The 20,298-nt window shown below is 38.0% G+C and overlaps 1 protein-coding gene across 1 annotated transcript; it reads right to left on the bottom strand.

Moving 5' to 3' along the window:
- Positions 1-2,992: 2,992 nt before the first annotated feature.
- Positions 2,993-17,105, bottom strand: slc7a5 (solute carrier family 7 member 5). Its single transcript, XM_079449749.1, has 10 exons — positions 16,314-17,105; positions 12,722-12,847; positions 9,166-9,271; positions 8,940-8,984; positions 8,686-8,809; positions 8,254-8,357; positions 7,933-8,029; positions 7,115-7,264; positions 5,717-5,894; positions 2,993-5,197 (listed from the first exon to the last, which is right to left on the bottom strand). The coding sequence occupies exons 1-10, from the start codon at positions 16,885-16,887 to the stop codon at positions 5,142-5,144; spliced, it is 1,560 nt and encodes a 519-aa protein (XP_079305875.1). The 5' UTR covers positions 16,888-17,105; the 3' UTR covers positions 2,993-5,141.
- Between the last annotated feature and the right edge of the window lie 3,193 nt (positions 17,106-20,298).

Below are 20,298 nucleotides of genomic sequence, written 5' to 3'. Positions count from 1 at the left end.
GGCAACAAATGATTTTATCTTTGAAACTTACTGATGATTTCCCTGTTGCCATGATACTAAAGCAATAGAGCGTATTCTCCTGATTGAACATAGACAATGTCAATACTAAAATCAGCTGTAATAGCTATTTATCAGAAAGATCTCCATACGGCAAGGATTATCTACATTTGTGCTTAAGTGAACAGACATTGACAAAAACATCTTTTGTTATGTTTGATGTCCGATTCTTCTATCCGAAAAGGAGGTCCTCGGTTTTATTTTAGGAACAAAACATCCTATCACCCTCAGGCGGACTGACGTGGCTCTGACCTGAGCATGGCACCAAACCTCTTCAACCACAAAACAATCTCAAGCAGTTCTTTTCATATATATGGATTAGCCAGTGTCTTTTATTTATTGTCACTCATTTTGGATTCAACTATGCTTCATTAATTGCCTGTTTTTTAAGATTTCAGATTTCAGTTTTCATGAGAATTAAAGCAACACTTTAAAACATTTGCTCGCGGTTCTCCATGTGGTTGATGAGTGCAATTGTCTGTTACCGGTGTTGTAAGTAATGTCCTGAATTTGTTTTTTTGAATTTGTGGAACTGGTGAAGGCAGAAACGTTGTTAGGAAACAATGTTGGCACGCTATGAGGCTTCTCAGGTTAAGAGTTGTTCTACCACTGAAATAGATGTGACTGCTGTAACTTCAAACTGTAGTGGCTATTGATGTGGAAGGTTGATCTTGCAGTTCAAAACATTTCTCAAACAAATAAGGTCCAGGTGTCAAATAGATTCAAAACTTTATTGCTCGAGCCAACAAAGTAGTGAGATGCCCAGAGGGTTGTCTGAAAAATGCACATTTTTTGTCCAACATTTATAAAAAAAATTCACCAATCAGGTTTTTGTTATGATGTCACCTTTTTTTTACCCAATCCTTCTCTTATCTGCCATCTTTATGTCATGGTAGTCATGACCTGATTCCCCTTCTTCACCTCCTTCTGTCATCTTTAAGTGTGGCAAAACTGGCCTTGCTCTATGTAGATTGTAGTCATAGTAATGGGCGAAACATGCCCAGATTTGGTCATACTGTAGGGTTGGAGCCCAGATTTCATAAACGGAGACATAAAAAACATGTGCTTTTCTGAATCTCATTCAAATGTGTTTAAAACGAAAAGCAATACATTGTGAATAATGATCAAAAACATAAAGACATATCAGGAAATTCCTCCATACTATCTGTCAGGTAAGCACAACTTAACCTTCATGTCAATGTCACAAACCCACAGAAGCTGTTAAACCTGTTATCGTTCTTAGCTTGGGAACCACATTTTCTCTTCAACAGACAGTAAATTATGAACCAACAGAATCAAAATCTAAATGTTGCTAATGTGGATATTACACAGGTTTCTTCACAAATTCAAAAATATGGTCTGGCTTTGCTGGTTCAAGAGTATTCTTGGACAAGAGCTTGGACCATGCAGGAACCAGGTATCACGTTATAAAAATCACCTCTACCGGTTTAAGCTAGATTTTCCATCAGGTCAATGTGCTACTGTTGCTGACATGTCTTTACACACCAGACATACTGTCAGTGGGTCATTCGGTGTCTACATGTTAAACTTGACAGTCAAGTTCTATGAAATGGATGGGTGCTCTGTCGACTTTCACCATTGAGTAAAGTGTAGTAGACACATATACAGCCACAGAAAATATGGAAAATATTTTGCCTTCATTTCTGGGTGTAGGAATGACACAAAGTCATCTTACAACAATGTAAAAGACTGATAGAACGTTGTGAAAAATCTGTCTTATTCCATCATATGGGCACCTCCGTGAAAATGTCAACCTGACCATGAACATATATTTTTACTAAAGGTTTTCACTAAAATAACAGCAGATAGTAACATGTGGTGGTTCAAATGTGAGGTTATTTTCAGTGGATGATTTTCCATAGTCAGGTAAGTGCCATTTTCAGGATTGTCACATCCATAGCGGTTCAATTCCTCAAAAATGGGCACATGGAAATTAAAATAAACAAACTTTTTGTTCTGTGAAAAGGCATCCCTTCTGGATTTGTTGGGTATTATTGCTTTAGGTTTGTGCATTATGATTCACAGAAATCGTCTCCCAAAAACCTTTATGTCACATCCATAATGCATTTTTTTTTGCCTTTTTAAAAATAGAAAACTTATGCAAAGACTGATATTTTTCTGATGTTTAAGCTCTTTCAACTATAGAAATGGTTCAGCATATTGGTAACAAATACATTCTCTGAGTGTTTTTTTGTCACATCCATAACGCTGGAATTATAAACTGATGTCTATTTTTGCTCTATCAAACAGCTCATTGACTGTTTAACCAACCATGAAAGGAACTGTTTGAATCCTGTACAATAAGAAACTCGAGCAATGTTAATCTGTTTTTGGCAGTTCACATGACCTGAGTTTTCCTCGGGTCCACGGCAGCTGACCCGACACCAGACCTATTACAGTAAGCCTTAAGAGAAAAATGTATTTTGAAGGAGAGGCAGAATCACACGGGCCAAGATCACAAGCACACTTTTCTAGAATGAACGTCAGTTTAAGGGGAAATCTCTACTCAGGCCACGAGTCACAGGTCATGTTGAATCACGTCATACATGTCATATTTTTAAACTAATACCTGCATTCCAGGCTTAAATAAGGATTCTTATGTATTGGTAGTTTTTCTTGAATACTGAAGCCTTAGTGTTTATTTGCTGGTATTATCTGCAACATGGAAAGATTGAGTTTCCATTTACATAAGCAATTATTAATCTGACAGATAAGACAGAAAAAGACTACACAAGCCGGGTAACTGGCTCAAGTGGGGGGCAATTACATATTCGTGTTGGGCAGATAAATAATCATTATATGCATAGTTTGTACTTTTTTGTGAGTAAATTGACACATTATTGTTTAATAGATACTAATAAGCCGTGGGTTGAATGCAGTCATATTTTAACTCTCTGAAACAAAGTAAAAACCACTGCAGAGCACAAGATGTTTATTTTCTAAAAAATGAAATCAAAGAGTTTTTTTTACAATAGACATAGTATAACCATAACATCAGAAGAACATGAATTACGAACTGCTTTACATGTTCATAGAGTATTCCGTCCCAAAATTACAGATAAAACAAGAGAGATTGTTGAACAGTGAACATTCAGTTTACAGACTGAATGTTTCATGTAGATTACACTAGAAATATTCTTCTGTCAAACCCAACTGATGACAGGTTAGGCAAGTGTGTGCATGGGAATGGTGTGGCTTTGTGGGTGTAACTGCGCTGCGAGTAAAAGATTATTAGTGTGCCAGTTTCACACTGCAGAACTGTAATGCATGAGGAAAAAAGTGAACTGTTCAGGAAAGCCACATTTCATTAACAGAAATAAAAAAATATATTAATAATTAATAAAAAAGTGATGTCATGTTGTAGTTAATTGATGTACACAGCAGTCGCTGTTATGTCATTGTGCAGTTATCTGGTTCTATTACCTATGGTTGGAGGGCAGACTCGGCTCATCTGCACTTTTATTAAATATTAATAGGCAACAAACGAGGGTAAACCAAACCATCAGTTACAAAATACACTTACAGACTTGCAACAAAAAATCAGAAAGCATAAAAAACAATAGTACAAATGAGAAAAGAAATATCAGTAACAATTTATATAAAGCATTACGAAAATGCTCTATAACATTATTAAAGCACTAACTCAATATAACCCTACAAACAATAAATAAAAACATCTTGGTTAGTGTCTACATGTCTATTTAAATTAGGTCTTGTTGGCTGTTAGTCATTCTGCTGTAGTTTTCTAAATGATACAAAGCTTCAATACCTAAAATCATAATAAAGTAAATCAACTCAGATCTTCAAAGTCCTCCAACCAGGAACCTCGAAATTGTTTCTGCACTCGTAATATCAAAGGATGATGTTATCTCTTTCTCCTGAACCTCCCCACCCTCACCCAAAATACTTTATTTCCCAACCGCAACCCAGTCAATAAACATTCATCACATCTGCCTTCTCGAACATCTCATTCTCGCATGCACACAGATGATTTTGGTCCAGAAGCTAAACAACAATCGTTTTACCATTTAGCAAAACATTGATAACCCCTAAACACAGCGTCTCTTACAAGCCAAAGTAAAACAGCTTGGGAACACAACTGCGCACATAAATGTATATCACAGCAAAACATTTCTGTAGCAACCAGACAACTGCTTGTGCTTTATGTGAGACAAGAAATGTAAATATAAATGGGATGAAATAAAATAGCAGTTCATTATCTAAAGATGTACTAGGGTCCAGTGTTAAGTGCTTGATGTATATAGAATACTGTCGGCACATCTTCTACCTAAAATGATAAGTCCGAGGTAACACAAGGCAGAAACAGTTACTGTTGGGCCTGACAGGAATTCAGAAAAATGTATGAATACTGTACGTTTACAACTCAAAAATAAAAAGATCGGATTCTAAGTAACTGCATAAAAAAGCATCACTGCTTGAACCTATCAAAAATAAATCTGCTGAAGTATAAAGTCGTATCAACAAGATCTTCAAAACTAATACACAACAGACAAGGCACAGCAAACGGATCAAATCAGCTGTAGAATCAAATAAATATGCATGTCTATCAGCGATATGTTTCTTTGCTGACACGATCCGAGATGCAAACATTTGTCTGTAAATAGGAGAATACGAGTTGAGAGATTACTGTGCCTTCCGTCTGAATACCGGCAGGTGTTTCCGGTCCTCGTTCTTCCTCAAATACCATCAGAAATGAAAATTTAAAGCACAACATAGGAAGCTAACTATCACTCCAACACGCACACAATTGAACAAACAAGAAAACGTTATGACACACACTTCAAATCAGAATAAATCGAAAAAGGAAAATTCTGAAAAGTCATAAAATGTCAAATGTAACCAGTACGATAAACTTGATTCAGAGCTGATGAAATCTACATACAAACTGAAATGCTCATGGACTCGTTGCCTCGTTTTTTTGTCAGCAGGTTAAGACTTTTTACGTCTCACACAAAGGGGAAATACAGTGTGGGGGTCTTAGGCGGGTACGATGAAACTCTGAGATTGTGAGTCGTGGGGGAATCCGTCAATCATGGTGGTCTTCAGGATTCCTGAGGTACCACTTCCATCATTTTCTGACACATGGCCGTGGTCGAGACTGTAGATAGACATTTAATACCCAGTTTCACTTAAGAATCAAAATCAATTCATGCATTTACGTTAAGTACAAACAATGTCTTTCCATATAAGTGATCCACATCACATCACATTGCTAAGAGCGTTGTGACTGGTTCACTGTACTGTCTCTTACAGAAAAGGCATGTGAGTTTCACGTTTGCAGACACGTGTGAAATACCTTCGGTCTTTCTGTAAGGGGTCTGACAGAATTCTATCATTAGTGTCTTAACCTTGCACGTGCTCAGACTTTTATGTTACTGTTACATGGCATCAACATGATGCCTTTTCTGCAATGTCGCAACTCGACAACGGGTCCGGTTTACACATAACCTCTCAAATTTGTCTACAAGAGTGCCAAATGCATGCACTGTTAAACTTGTTACAAATAATTCTCAGTAAAAAATATTTGAAGTTTGCATTTAATGCTATGTGAGATTTAAAAAATGTTTATAATTGCTGTTACTTCATGACAGAAACGCACAAAAGCGAAGACACTCACAGATCAACTGCAACAGCCACTTGGGTTTGCTCTTCCACCAAACGCCAAAGAAGTACACCGGAACGCCTGTGGCGATGATGCCGAATCCAATGACGCACTCGACGGGTGTTTTCCAGATGGACACCACAATGAGGAACATGCAGGCCAACACAAAGGAAATGGGCAGCAGAATATTTACCTACAAGACACCAAAGAAAAAAGTTGGTTTAAAGTGCTCAAACATTCATTGAATAACAAAAACTATGTGCATTCGTGAAATCCTTTATTTCTGCTGATTTTAAGGATCCTTTAAGAGGTCGCGTGTCTGAATCTTATTCTTCTTGGCTTGTATAATGTTGGTAGGACATCCTGATCTTTGATGTGTTTGGACACAATGGACCTCACAGGGTTCCAAGAACGGTTCAAAGCATCAGATCCTTTTATAACCCTTTCCTGCTATTTTTGTTGCAAACAAGTTCATCCAAGTTCTCCAGGGCAGCTCCTTGGACTCTTTGGTAGATTGGATTTTGAATCATTTGCAAATACATCAGCATTAATTTAAAGTCATGGGTCCATAAATTGAGGGTCCACACCCGCAGAAAAAATACACTATTTCCAAATTATTTTCCGTTTGTCTGAATTTACAATTTTCAGGTATGTCTTAAGGTAAAATTATCATTTTTGTTTCATTCTAGAACCTACTTACAATATTTCTCCCAAATCTCAAATAAACGTTGGTTTCTATTTGCATTTATTTGCAGAAATTGAATACTGGAGAAACAGATCAAAATAACAGATAAGATGCTCTGTAATATTTCCGACTACAAACATTCATATTCACCTTTAAGCAATACAACGGCAATATGTGAACATGTATTAAGGACAAGTTAAAAATATTATTTTATATGTGATAACCTCAATTTTCATTACACCTTCACATAAGTCAGTCTTTCACATTGCTGTTGCATGACTTTGAAGTTTGATTTTGTTGATATTCAACAGACACTGGACTGGAATTGCCATTAAATTATCAATGAGACCAACAATCTAGATAAGAATGGCACAGAATGTCAAAGACTACATTGTACAGTGAATGCAACAGAATGGAAGACAATAAGCATTAAGCAAAAGGCCTCTTTCACTTCATTGCTTCCTAACTATCCCTGTGTCCGGCTGATGAGCTGAGGCCACGGAGTTTACTGATGAGAAGAGAGAGATAGAATGTAAATGAATGAGAGAGGGAGGGCAGGGCAGGGTGCACAAAAGGGTCTGTGTGCTACCCGTCAGTAATTGGCTATGCCCCGTTTTAGGCTGAGAATGAAGAAAAATGACACTGTCATACAATCCATCCGTGCTGTACCATCTAAGTGTTCAGCCAATAGGAAAAGATCGGTTAATGACCTTGGACCCGTATCTCACCTTAATTGGACGTTCCAGCTCTGGCTTTTTATAGCGTAGCCACATCATGCCGAGAATCGCCATGGCGATGCAGAGCCAGTTGAAGAAGCTGAAGAAGTTGATGACGGAGAATATGTCATTGGAGAAGGCGTACAGTAGAGTCATGAAGCACTGTATAACAAAGGAAAGAAACGATGGTTGAACTAATATAACAAATCAAGCAAGATTATAACTGAGATGCTGAATTATTTTATGAGGATCCAATATCTCTGTACTTCATTTTTATATTTATCATCAAATAATTCCAATTCCCACCAACTTAGAAGTACGATTCCGTAGTCATAAATCGAGGCATTAAACAAAAAGTAAACGTCAAATAATTTATTATCAAAATAAATATAATAAACAAATAAAAAATTATCTTTTATATAGTTTATTTATAAATTAAAAATAATAAATTGCAATATAAAAATCAGGATAAAAGCACATAACTATATGGCTAAACCTTTAAATAAAATTAATGTAATTGTTTTATAGAAAAAAATATATAGTAATATATATATTTTATTTGAATAAAATATTACTAATACTACAGTAAAACTGAAAACTATAATAACTCTGGTTTAAATGACCAAAACAAGTATCAAAAAATGAATCGGAAGTTTATAAAAAGAGCAAAATGTATAACAGTTATATTGTACTGAAGTCATTTCTGTGGCTTCTAAGATTTACATTTTTGTCACTTCAGTACAAATCAAAGATTTTTGACCACTTCCAGGCTTCTAAAAGTCCACAAAGATCTTTGAAATCAACTTATTTGTGAATAGTGTGAAACTTACAGTAAATATCAGAGATGGAAGAGGAGTCATCAGGTCAGGATGGATCATCGACAGCAAACTGGGAAGATGACCTTCTCTGGACCCGACGAAGAACAGCCTGAGGTGAAAGACAGATGTCCAAAAAACGTCAACAAACTGCCCAGATGAAACCCTTCCCAGATAACCTGATCACCATTTGCCATGGAAAAGGTTGCAGGGTTTTTCATAACAACAGTTACGAGACAAATCAATCAAATAAACGGAGTAAACGTTGGAAATAGATGTGATTAATGCAACCTCTTCCATGCAGAACTTTTATGGGTGTGTTGGTGTGAGTATTACCTGGATGAGGTAAAAAGGGACCCATTCACAGAACCAAAGCACGACAATCCCACAAACACAGGGATTATCCAAGCCATCGGCCCCAGGTGGTAGTTGCCAAAATCCTACAAAATATTTTTTTATTTAAAGCCTGACGATAAAAAGACAACAGGTTTTCTATTTTACGATTTTTGGCTCTGGTCTGGCAAAAATAAAAACACGATTGGCACTCATTCAACACTTTCTGTGCCATCGGTGCCAATCAAAACTCGGTATGCAGATACCGATAGAGATCTTCAGCCTTCAGTACAAAGTTTATAAAAAAGAATAGGCACAAGTTTAAATTATTGAAAGTCTGTAAATCCAAATACGCACATGTATAGAATGTAATACAATTTTTGTTTCAATCTCTGTTTTAATATCTGAAACTGATTTCTGTCTAGCATCACTCACCACAGCAACAGCTTCAGATACGAGCATTTGATCTGGACTCAGCGTGGTGAAGTAGGCCAAGTTGGTCAGAACATAGACGATGGTGACAATAGGAAGGGATATGATGATGGCCAGGGGCAGATTTCTGTAACGTTCACCAATATAACAATACATTCTTCAAAAACCCACCACTTTCGAAACCATTACAATATGTTTTTATTTACATACTACATCTCTACACGTCAACTCTTTCTGTTTGCAAGCGTTTGACTTACCTGTATGGCTCAATCATCTCCTCTGTGACGAAATTCAAATAATTCCTGGTAAAAGGACAAACTGATTTAGAAAACAAAATAAAACTCTATTATTTGATTACTTACATTATGTACTGATTCTGCCTAACATATTTTTTATTGAATCATGGCCAAAATGATGGTAAAAACCACTAATACTTTAATCCTTGTACTACATGCAAATATATCTTTGGTTCTGTAGTCGTACCATCCTCCATAGGCAAACAGTCCACTGTAAAGAGCCAATCCGATCTTGCCAAAGTCCGAATTGCTTCCTTTGAATGAATTGGCGGGCAGAAGCTCAACGGTGTCACCTGTCACCAAAACCATAAATGAGAAAGATTACTACATTTAAAACAAGTCCAGTCTTATCTATTATGTAACATAAACAACCAGAGCCAGACATTATATCCACTACTCCGCAAATGCCACACTATGTTATTCCCATGACAGGAACAAACAAGATTGTATTTCAAAATCAAACAGATGAACTTTGTGCTGTTTAAAGCCGGGGCCCATTCCCAGGGATATATGTATATCAAGTATTTATGCTCAGGATTCTTTGCTTATTTTTATTCAAGAATTTTATGAAATTACAAAAATGAAAAGCCAGTCAGTTCACAGCTACTTGTGAATGTGTGTTTGCATGCTAGAATGACTGCAGCCCAAGGGGATCTCATGTGACAGATCAGTGCCAATCAATGGAGGCCAATGCTGCTGGTCACATGACGCAAGAGCCGGGCGGGTGTTTGTGTGACTGTATGCCCGAGGCAGTCAGGCGTAGTATGAATGAAAGCCTATACAAATTCTTTGTGTAAACTTGAGAATTATAGGCCGAGATTGAGCGCCAGAGGACCACAGCAGCACAGAGGCGCCCTGATCTTTGCCTGAGAGAAATGCTTAGACAGCAGATCTCAGCTTACATAGCCTGCATTCAGTCTGAGGGGTTCAGAAAAACAACACGCAATCTAAAACACAACAGACAAAATGTGCATGCATCGACTGAGCATCGAATGACTGCTGTCACATTCAACGAAATGTTAAAACTTCTTATTACATGGTTTTTAGAAATACATGAATTTTAAAAAGAAAATGACCCACATTGATAAGCTATTTACAATAAACGCTAAAATATTTCATGCAAAAATTAGAATTGAAATTTGTAATTTCACTGGGACTTTAAAGAAAGAAAACAACTACTAGCAATAATGTTGTCAATAAATGGGCGGGGAGTGACCCAAAAATGACAGGTGTACTTCCTCTCTGTGGGCATGGCTGGGAGTTAAAAATTGTAGATAACCACAGGGGCGTCATGTTGCATGTTTTCTTTTCGCAAAGGCTGGGTGGTTTGGGCGTCATACCGTAACGGACTACAGTCTACGCAACACACACAGGCACAATTTCAAATACACTCCTTAAGACCTTTTCTGGTTGTTTGAGTGAGATAAACCCGGATACTGTTAACCAGTCAAACAGAAGATACTTTGTGCGGAGGGAGAGAAAGTGAGCAAGTAAAAGATAACTCACAGCACAGATAAAACTCTGAATTAAACAGCTCTCACAGCACAACTCCATGAGTAAAATAGGGTGATAGTTTAGACATACACATCTGAGCATGTTTGCTATAATGACCATATTGAATGTTACTCTTTAGTTTTAATGTCACATTCACAGGACTCAAAACATAGAGCATTAACCAGATAAGCTTCTCACAACCCCTCTGCTTATCTACCTCAAACACACCAAAACACATCAAAATTGTCGCCAAACGCCCAGAAAAGCTTGAGGTTGATGTGTCATAGGAATAACTCATTTTCATTACTATAATGTAGAAGGTCACAACACATTGTTTAAATTATAAGTAAAGTAAATTTATAAGGAATGAGAGAATACATCGTGGTTTGTTGTTGCATCTGAACATACTGATTATAAAAAGAAATTCATGTGTCTGGACAGGATTTAGGTTTATGCAACTAGCCGATACAGTATTTTAGAATGGCGCCAATTTGGCCAAAAGGAATAATTGGGATAAATGGACTTAAATGTCAACATAAATAGGCTACAAACACACCCAAAAGCAAAGCCAAAATGTACTAGTCTTGACAGAATTTGGGTGAGGCGAGCTAAAAGCCACAATTCTGGCTCCCAGGCTGCAAGCTTTAGTTATCAACATGATGAGTCCGTATTTTCTTTCTTTCAATAACCCACTTACTCTCTGTACCTACATGTCCACAGATGTGGGCAGCAACGGTGGATGGAGGGGTTGGTGGGGAGATGAAAAGAGCAACTAAAAGTCCTTATAATTATATTAACCTGTTCCACCCGCTGACTCACATACATTAAAGGCAAGGGCATTGGCTTCAGGTCTTTGTTTGTGCAATAGACAAACAGACAGGACCTTTTTGTGGACACCTTCAAAGTGGCCCTATTTGATGCCTGAATTAAAATTTAGTTTGATTTCAACTGAAGTCCAGATATTCACTAAATAATAAATTATAATTCAGTTTCTTTCTTGCCTAACCCAGTTGTGTGTTTGCTTTTGTGTTACCAAAATGAAAGGTCATATCGCTTTAAAACAACACCAAGATGTGAAGAAAAACGTCAGAAATTTAAACCTGATGAATTCGTAAGCATTTAACGGGCTAACTAATTCGTTTGAATTTCTATGAATTAATTCTATTAAAGCGATCCCATGGCCCATCCAGTAAACCTAACTTCACGGTGCTGAAAGCAAATCGTATTAAAATGTACAAATAAAATCGTACACATTTATAGGTATTAGACACTTTCTCTGAATTGTTACGAATTCCGATAAGGTTGTGTTGGAATTTGTGATAAACTATCCCAATAAATGTACGATTATTTGAGAGAAGCAATACTGGGCATGAAGCAAATCGTTCAAAAACGTACCAATAAGATCGTACAAATTCATACCAATTATCCACTGGGAATTCTCTCGAGATTGGGTTGGAATTTTTATTGAACTATCCCTTTCAATAGCCTCTCTTAGGTTCTGACCTCATCATGGCTACTAATCTTCAAGTTAATTCCACTCGGTGAACATTAAAACAGAGACTATCGTAGCTCATGTCAAGTTTTTGGTAAAGCACGTCAGCAGTTACAACAAATCGTTCAATTGCTGTCTTTTATTCGCTCACTGTTTCTCCAGACGGATGGTGTCTGCGTTGAAGTTTCGTAATGGCAAACAAACTGTCCTGGCTACACATGCACTAGGTTGGCAATTTAGACAACTCAATTACGTCCGACCTGACTGAACAGCCACAAAACATGTCCTGGTGTGAAACAGGACACATTCCCTTTATTAGCCCTGAATCTAAACCCGGGCAACAGGACGCCATGACTGGGCAACATTTCAATGTCTGACACATGAGTCTAGACAACTGGTGAACTAAAGGGGTTTCAAAACGTTAACATAAAAGGAACAGAAACAGAGGACCCAGTTTATTTTATATTATATAATTTCAATGCTGCACTTCAACATTCGTGTAGAATTAGAGAATTTACTCCGCACTAAAATTCTAGTATTAAATAACATAACTTCAACAGGAAAGTACATACAAACATCATGTCACTGATGCCAAGGTCTGCCTAACCACATGCAAATCCTTATTCATATCAGATCCTTTGCCTAAACGACAACGTACCATCATACACTATTGCATTCCCTGGGGATCGAACCCATGATCTTGGCGATGGTGCTCCATTAAAAAACGTGTTGTACATGTAAGTAAAGTGTTACCCACCTTTGCCAATCTGCACAAAGCCTATAATGATGATGAGGCCCAGAGCAAGTAGCTTAGCAGCGGCGAAGGCATCTTGGACCCTTGTGGCGGCTTTCACACTGTAGCAGTTAATAGCAGTCAACAACACTGGAAAGAGAGAGTGACAGGAGACCATTTGTTATTTTTAGTCTCTCACAACATAGGCTCAGAGGAAGTAAACCTAAATACTTGGTAAATTAATTACGGTAGAATTTGTCAGCCACGCTTAAAACTCAAAAGGCCTCTCATGCAAAGCGATGTTTACATTTCATCTGCACGTGGGCGCATGCATTCCTCTGCTAGTTTTTCAAAGCAACAAGTGTGACTGCGTGCCTTGAATCGAGGGCACTTGGGTTCGTTTGACACCTGAAGAAAAAAAGCTGTTTTCTGAACTCGGGTGCACACCCGTATTTTGATGGTTTAAGCTACTGTTGTTCAGATATACAGTGAGAGTTCACCCAAAAACGAACACTTTATCATCATTTACTTGTCAAACCTGTAGGACTTTCTTTATTCTGCAGAACACTAAAGATATTTGAAGAATATTGGTATCAAAACAACAGTGGCCCACATTGACTTGCATTGGTTTTGAGTCCATACAATAGAATAGAAGAGAATAGGTACCGCCATTGTTCGGCAACGTTCGGCAAAGTAATTCAGGTTTGAAATGCTGACAGAATTTTAATTTCTGGCTGAACTATCACTTTAAGTAATGCAATGTGAACAGAGGGGTTAGCCATGTTTAACTTTAGATCAAACCTGACCCTTGTTAATTATCCTTTGTTAGTCTTGCGATATATGCCCTTGTGTTTGCCGTTCATGTGCAGGTTTGTTTCGTTCCATATCTGTAGAAACGTCACGTCCTGTTCCTGCCACTTCACGTCCTGTTCTGTAAAGTATTGTCTGGTCTAGTCATTGTAAGTTATGTCAAGCGTTGTATTAGTTAGTCAAGTTAGTTAGTCTATGTTCCTGATAGGTCTGTGATTATTCCGTTTGACATTGCTGCTTTGGGTTTTTGTTTTACGTTTAAGTGTTACTAAATCATTTTTTTTTGTTACCCTGCCTGCACTTGGGTTTTCTCCTTGTCCCAATCCCTGACAATTACTGTACCAGTCTGCCCTATACACTACAAATGATTTATTGCCTTTCCAATGTAAACATTCTTACTAACAAATTGAGTGATTAAATAACACATTTAAAGCACACATGAATAATATTATACATACAATCTCAGGTCATTTATGTACATTTATTGTAATGTGACTTGCAAGGTAAGCATGCGTTTTCTGAGTCTGGTTTCTCTTAAGTTATTTTGATCTTTGAATTTCTGTAAAGATTATTTGATACAATATATATTGTTGATATATATTAACAAGAACTAACCAACTTTTTTTATTTTATCAAAGTACAATGGGTGAATCTCCAAACCCTTATTACCTGAATCATTTTGTTTAAAGTCCCAGTGAAATAAAAAAAATGTTTTCATGAAATATTGCAGTGTTTATTATAAATATCTTATCAATGTGGGTCATGCTCTTTTTAAAATGTGCCCTCATAATAAGCTCTAGACTATCCGTAACAAATGAGTTAAGTTAGATGGCTTGGGCGGAGCATCAGTTAACTCCACCCCTTCAACTGTCGTTCTGCTCCCAGTTCCATTTCAAAATGCAATGGCTGATTTTATCAATCAAGTCAAGTCGCATTGAAGAAAACAAACCACATTTTTCTCATTTGAAATTCCGTTACATTTGGAAATGCATCAGAATACGTAAGTAATAATGATTGCAACTTGCGGTTCACAGGGACTTTAGAAAAATGCAAATGAATCCAATTGAAAGTAATAAAAACAAATCAATATAAATACAATATTTATAATCCACTCAATAATAATTTTTCATAACATTATTATTTTCTTCATTTTATTAGCAGGTATGAGTGCCTTTGTGGTAATATACAGACTAAATAAACAGATACCTTTGAAATCTTGAACTCCTACCTCTTTGGCCTCCGAGCTCCCTATTATAAGTTATTAACTAATGATTACTTGAAAGCAGCATTAGCTATAAACCGGTCAGGGCACCAAACTGACTGGCAAAGCTTGGTTCCCTTTGTGTAGGCCTGAATACAAAAGGGGGTCTGTATCGGGTAGGACTGTAGGGCCTCGCGCGATACCCTCCTGCAAGAAAATGCGCACACACTCTTGTATACTACATTGTCTGGAAAAGTAGTCTGCATAATAAAATAGGGATCATCAGGCAGATGTTCCTTCCCGAACCTCCCTAAGGCAACTATGCAATACCTCTCAGGGGGTCGCTGCCATGGATACGTGGAGTACTATAATGCATACACCAATCCTGGAGTCCCTTCTTCAATCATAACCACAACACAATTGAGAAATGGGTCACGGAACAATGCACAGCAGCTTCTATGCCAAAGGACACTTGGGTAGTAACACTGTGTACCTGCCTGGGCTGAACTTTGAATGTTTCAATTCAACATCCGCAACTTGTTGTTACTCGGCTAGAGCTTGAACAGTCTTCAGTGCCCTTTCTGTCTCGTCATGTGGTTTCTTACGAAAGGATTAGACAGGGTGAGATTACGGCGGATAGTGGGTCCTGCACTTATTCACTCCCTCAAATTCACAAAGACGATACATTCCTGTATCCAAACCAAGCGTTGAAATGCGATTAATGAGAAAGGTCGGGAGTACGAAATTAAGCGGGATGAAACAAATCCTAGGAAGAGAGAAATATGGGTTTCATTTTGTTGTTCAATTGGTAATAAGGGCTTGAGCTAATTCCGCTAATCCTGTCTGGTTCAAACCCTGCCGGAGGGCTGCATTGCTCGGATGGCTGCCACATCACCCCCTCAACATATTGCCATGAGCACGGCAGCATGCATGTCTAAGATCTGCGACCGCAGGGTTGCGTTTATCAACATCGGTCTTTATTCTCACTGCAAGATGAAAATTTTACGAAATTTACGGCAAACTATTAAAGAAATACAATTTGCACCATAATCATTTGCAATGAGAAAATAATTGTATTACCACACGCCCAATATTAAAACTATCTATGTTCGATTGTTTATTAAATATTTTATTCATTATATCACGTAATTCGTGTTATTCATTATAATGACATTTGCATAAAGCCCGCCAAGGAGTGTCTGCGCATGCCACTTCTACCTCTTCGGATGATGAAACTGTTTCTAATATTTACAGCATGCTCACTCCCATCACTTCACACACTTTGTATTTACATGGGTGGTTCGTGTGTGTGTTTACGTATTTTTACCCACAAATGCGCGTTTCAACATTCACCAACGAAATAACGAAAGAAATCGTTTTTAACAAACACAGCATCATGTGAGGAAACTGGACAGCGCTCGAGGCGTGGCGGTGGACCGCGATAGGCACGTGGAGTGACAGCTGAGCGATATTTCAACGTCTTATCCAAGACCTAACGATCATTTAAGTGACTGTAGACATACGTACTCAAAACATCACTTATTTATGATACGGAAATGCTGAAATTGATAACTATGTGAACTAATGAGGTAACAGGTAACTTACGGATGCAGAGACAGGCGACCAGTTTCGCCCCCGACTCGGGGACCGGGCACACCGGGAAGATGGGCTTGAGGAGGTAGGTAGCGAAAACATAAGCGACGATGTACTGCGACGACGGCCTGATAATGAGAAGCTCGATCCAAAGTTTCAGAAACGCAGGTAGGGAACCGTAAACCTCAAGGATGTACGCGTAGTCGCCGCCGGACTTCGTGATGGTGGTCCCCAGTTCGGCGTAACACAGCGCGCCTATGGTGGAGAACACGCCGCATATGGTCCACACGACCAGCGACAGCCCGACGGAACCGGCTTCTTTCACCACTCCGGTGGGTGTCACGAAAATACCCGAGCCGATGATGGTGCCTACAATGATGGCCACGCCGTTTACCAGCGTTATAGTTCGTTTGAGTTCAACCGTCTGTTCTCCTTCCGCAGTGCTGATGTCTGCAGTCGGACCGTCTGGCGTAGCCGCCTGCTTGCCGTTGCCACCTCTGCCGGAGAGCATCTTCTCCGTCACCTGCTTGTCGTCTTCATCTCGGTCCGCGGATGCATTCGAACTCCGTTTCTTCAACCCTGACATGTCTTCTTCTATCTCAACAAAGCTGGACGCTTTGTTTGACTGTAGCGATGGCGAGAACGACCCGTTGGAGAGCACGTTAGCTCTGTGAGACAGGGCTCGGCTGTTGTACGGCGGTACCGCGAGGTCCCCTCTGATTCACAGAAACGTGGTTTCTGAAGCGTGTCAACGCACAAAAGCATCTCTTGGGCCTGCCTCCCAGTCTGTCCATCGCGTCATGCAACCGCGCTAGTTTCAGGGTGCTTTTATCGCCCTCTAGAGTTTACAATATGAGTGGTCCAGCAGGATGAGCAAGTTTGGCAAGGGGCTAGATTCTCTCTATCAAGGTTATTAGTTTACTACTATCATAAGTTATAACTAACAAATACTAACTATTAAAACATTTCTGTTTATTGATATCAAACTAAATATTTTTTGAAACACTTAGAATTGAAGATGAGAAAAATCTGAAATCATTTTACATTGAGGCACAGAAATGATTAACTGAAAAAAAAATATTATAATATAATAATAATAATAATAAATAATCAAATCAAGTTAGAAATTAAAAATAAAAAGATCATTTTCAGTTGAGAAAAACTAAATGTTTGCTCAAATTTAAACTAAAATGTACATAAAAACAAATCAAAGCTAATTCAAAACATTTATAAAACACAATAAAATAAAACTATATTAACTCAAAGAAGGACTAATTCAAACCCTTGGCGTGTTTATAACGTCTGGAAAGCATATGAAAAAAACAACTTTCCCCGACTAATTTCCTGTTTTCAGGTAAAGGCGCTTAACAAATTATGCCAGACGCCCTGTGGGCTTTAAAGGTATTAGTTTTCAAATTTAACAAAACATCTTAAATTTCATCTTTTCGTTTCTAGCTTTTGTGTTTCATAGACGCATGGGACCATGCCTACAAGGTATCATTCTCAAAAGACTTTGGTAGTACTCTGCAGGGGATGACTGATACTTTTAAACTACAGAGTTAAAAGTTTCACATCAAGGCATATTTTCGATTTATGTTAAAAGTCCGACCAGCTTTCGTTTGACACCTGGACTCTTCTGTGCGTCTCATTTACATATTGTTTAGTTTAGCCTCCCTTGTTAAAGAACTAGATGGAAAATGTGGTCCGTTGTTATCTCAGCTTAAAGGTGATAGCAGGGGACTTTGTGTTTAATATGTTATGTGGGTAATGCTATGTTGAGCTCGCAGATGTAAGAGTTCTGTTTTCTTCCTCAAAGGGAGAGATGGGCGTGGGTGACCCAGTTCTCTGCTAGTTAAATTAAAAGTAAAAAACAAGGTTATTACTAAAAGTAAAATAATATCAGGGCTTCAAGTAGAGCGAAAGTAAGGCAAGAAGTAATAATGTAACCAAACTTGTTTGAACACAACATTCAAGTAACCCTATATGTGTTGGAATTTTGTATTATAGCACAGAAACCTACTAGGCCTGTTAACAGAACCAAGAGTAAACTCCAAATCTGTTTGATCTAAAACTGAAAACAGCTGGATTGAAGTTCTGAGAAACATCTTAAAGTCATTGGTTCCTGTTTATAGAAGAGCAATGGGACTGAATGGAGTTTTCTTTTTGTCTAAAAATATCCTGCAAAAACATTGAACAAAACCATAAAAGAGGAAGTGGCTTAATTTTAGTTGCTTTCATACTTGTACCCCATTCAATAAGGAATGCCTGATTATCAGTCAGAAACAGCTGAATGGGACTCCGTGGATAAGGTCGGGACCCCAGAAGGTGCACACTGTACACCATCTCTTGAGATCGTCCACAGCTGCAGAAGGTCTTGAGCGTCGCCTTCTTCAAAGCTGAGAAGAGTTTTGCTTCAATCAGTTTGCCTCTACGTATAGTTTGTTTTTTCTGTAGTGCTCAAAGAGCTTGTTCCCAAACTCTCTTACACAATGATGGGAAGCCATGGTGTGTTTGGGATACGCAAAAACCCAGCGTCTCATCCCATTATACAAGTCACGGAGCCAAGAATAACAAACACGCAATAGAATCTTTTTGAACCAAGTTTGAGACAAACTCAATACAAGTTCCCCAGCTTCTTCAAACGCCCACGCCCCTGCGTTTTTCGCTGTTTTGTCTTTAAAGGTGCTGTCTAGTCCCAACTAGTTTAGACCTTGCATTCCAAAGGTTCAGATATTTTGCCTGGAACCTTCTCCAGTGCACCTTTGTTAATCCCGGAAAAGGCACCTGCAAGGATCCTCCCTATTATATTATCCAATTAAGATAAAAATGTGATGTGCACTATAGAAAATGTTCCAGATGTTTTTATTATTATTATAAGATGCCATGTTCACATAAATTATAAACAAAACATAGAAATCTAAGAAAGACAATCTATAACTTCAGAATTAAAAATTAAGAAGTATGTTAAAAACGTTGGGTTGGGTCAAAAACGGACCCAGCAAATGGTTTTTATTTCACATCCCAGAATTTTGGGCTAAAACAACCCAACAGTTGGGTTTTCTCTTTTTGACCAACGGCGAGTTGAAAATAGCCCAGCAAGACTGAATGCAATTTCTTTGTTAAACTTAAAGTGATGTGTTAGTCATCATTTAGAGCTACCACTAAAAAACACTCATAATATGAATAAAACAGAATAATACACTAGAACAGGGGTCTTGAACCGGGGGTCCTTGGCCCCTAGGGGATCCTCGGTGGAACTGCAAGGCGTACGCTAATTACGGTTTACTCACAAGCAACTATATGTTAAAAATGTTAACATTACAACCAATGTAAGATGCGCACACATGCACTGCGCGCAGAGTCATTGGAGCATCCGCTTATTGCAATTTTAACCTGCAGGCAGACAAAAACATCCATTCAGGGAGCAGAAGAGGTAGAAAAAACGTTGCATCTGCATCATCGCATGAAAGGAGTTGCGTGCAAACAAAGTGCATTCTCATATATTTCTGAACCTCTGTTCAAATGTGTTTGAGTAAAATGTGTCACAGTAAAATGAAAAGGTATGATGCTGCAAATCCCTTAAGATAATCTTATAAAAAATCTATATAAATAATAAAAATAATACACAGAAGAGGGTGTATGTGCAACAATAACATGAATAATAGTGCTGATGTAATGTCTTAACATAAAAGTGCTGTGACTATAAGGAATGTTTCAATTTAAATAGCTCTGTTTACACATTTAGTATAAGGGGTCCCTGCTCCATGCATTTCTCATCTAATGGGTCCTTGCACCCGAAAAATATTGAAGACCCCTGCACTAGAATCATTATTTCCAACCCAACCATTGGACCCACCATCTTTTTTGGACCAACGCTGGGTTGATATATATCAATGATATATATTTTTTAGTCTAGTAGTGTAATACCAGTGTCTTATATGGTTTACAAATACATTTTACATAAAAAAAAAATTTAAATAAAAAAATTCCCTCAAAG

The sequence above is a fragment of the Barbatula barbatula genome (assembly GCF_947034865.1).
Source record: "Barbatula barbatula genome assembly, chromosome: 25".
NCBI lineage: Eukaryota > Metazoa > Chordata > Actinopteri > Cypriniformes > Nemacheilidae > Barbatula > Barbatula barbatula.
The sequence above is the reverse complement of the archived record's forward strand: the minus strand, read 5'-3'. Positions and strand labels throughout refer to the sequence as shown.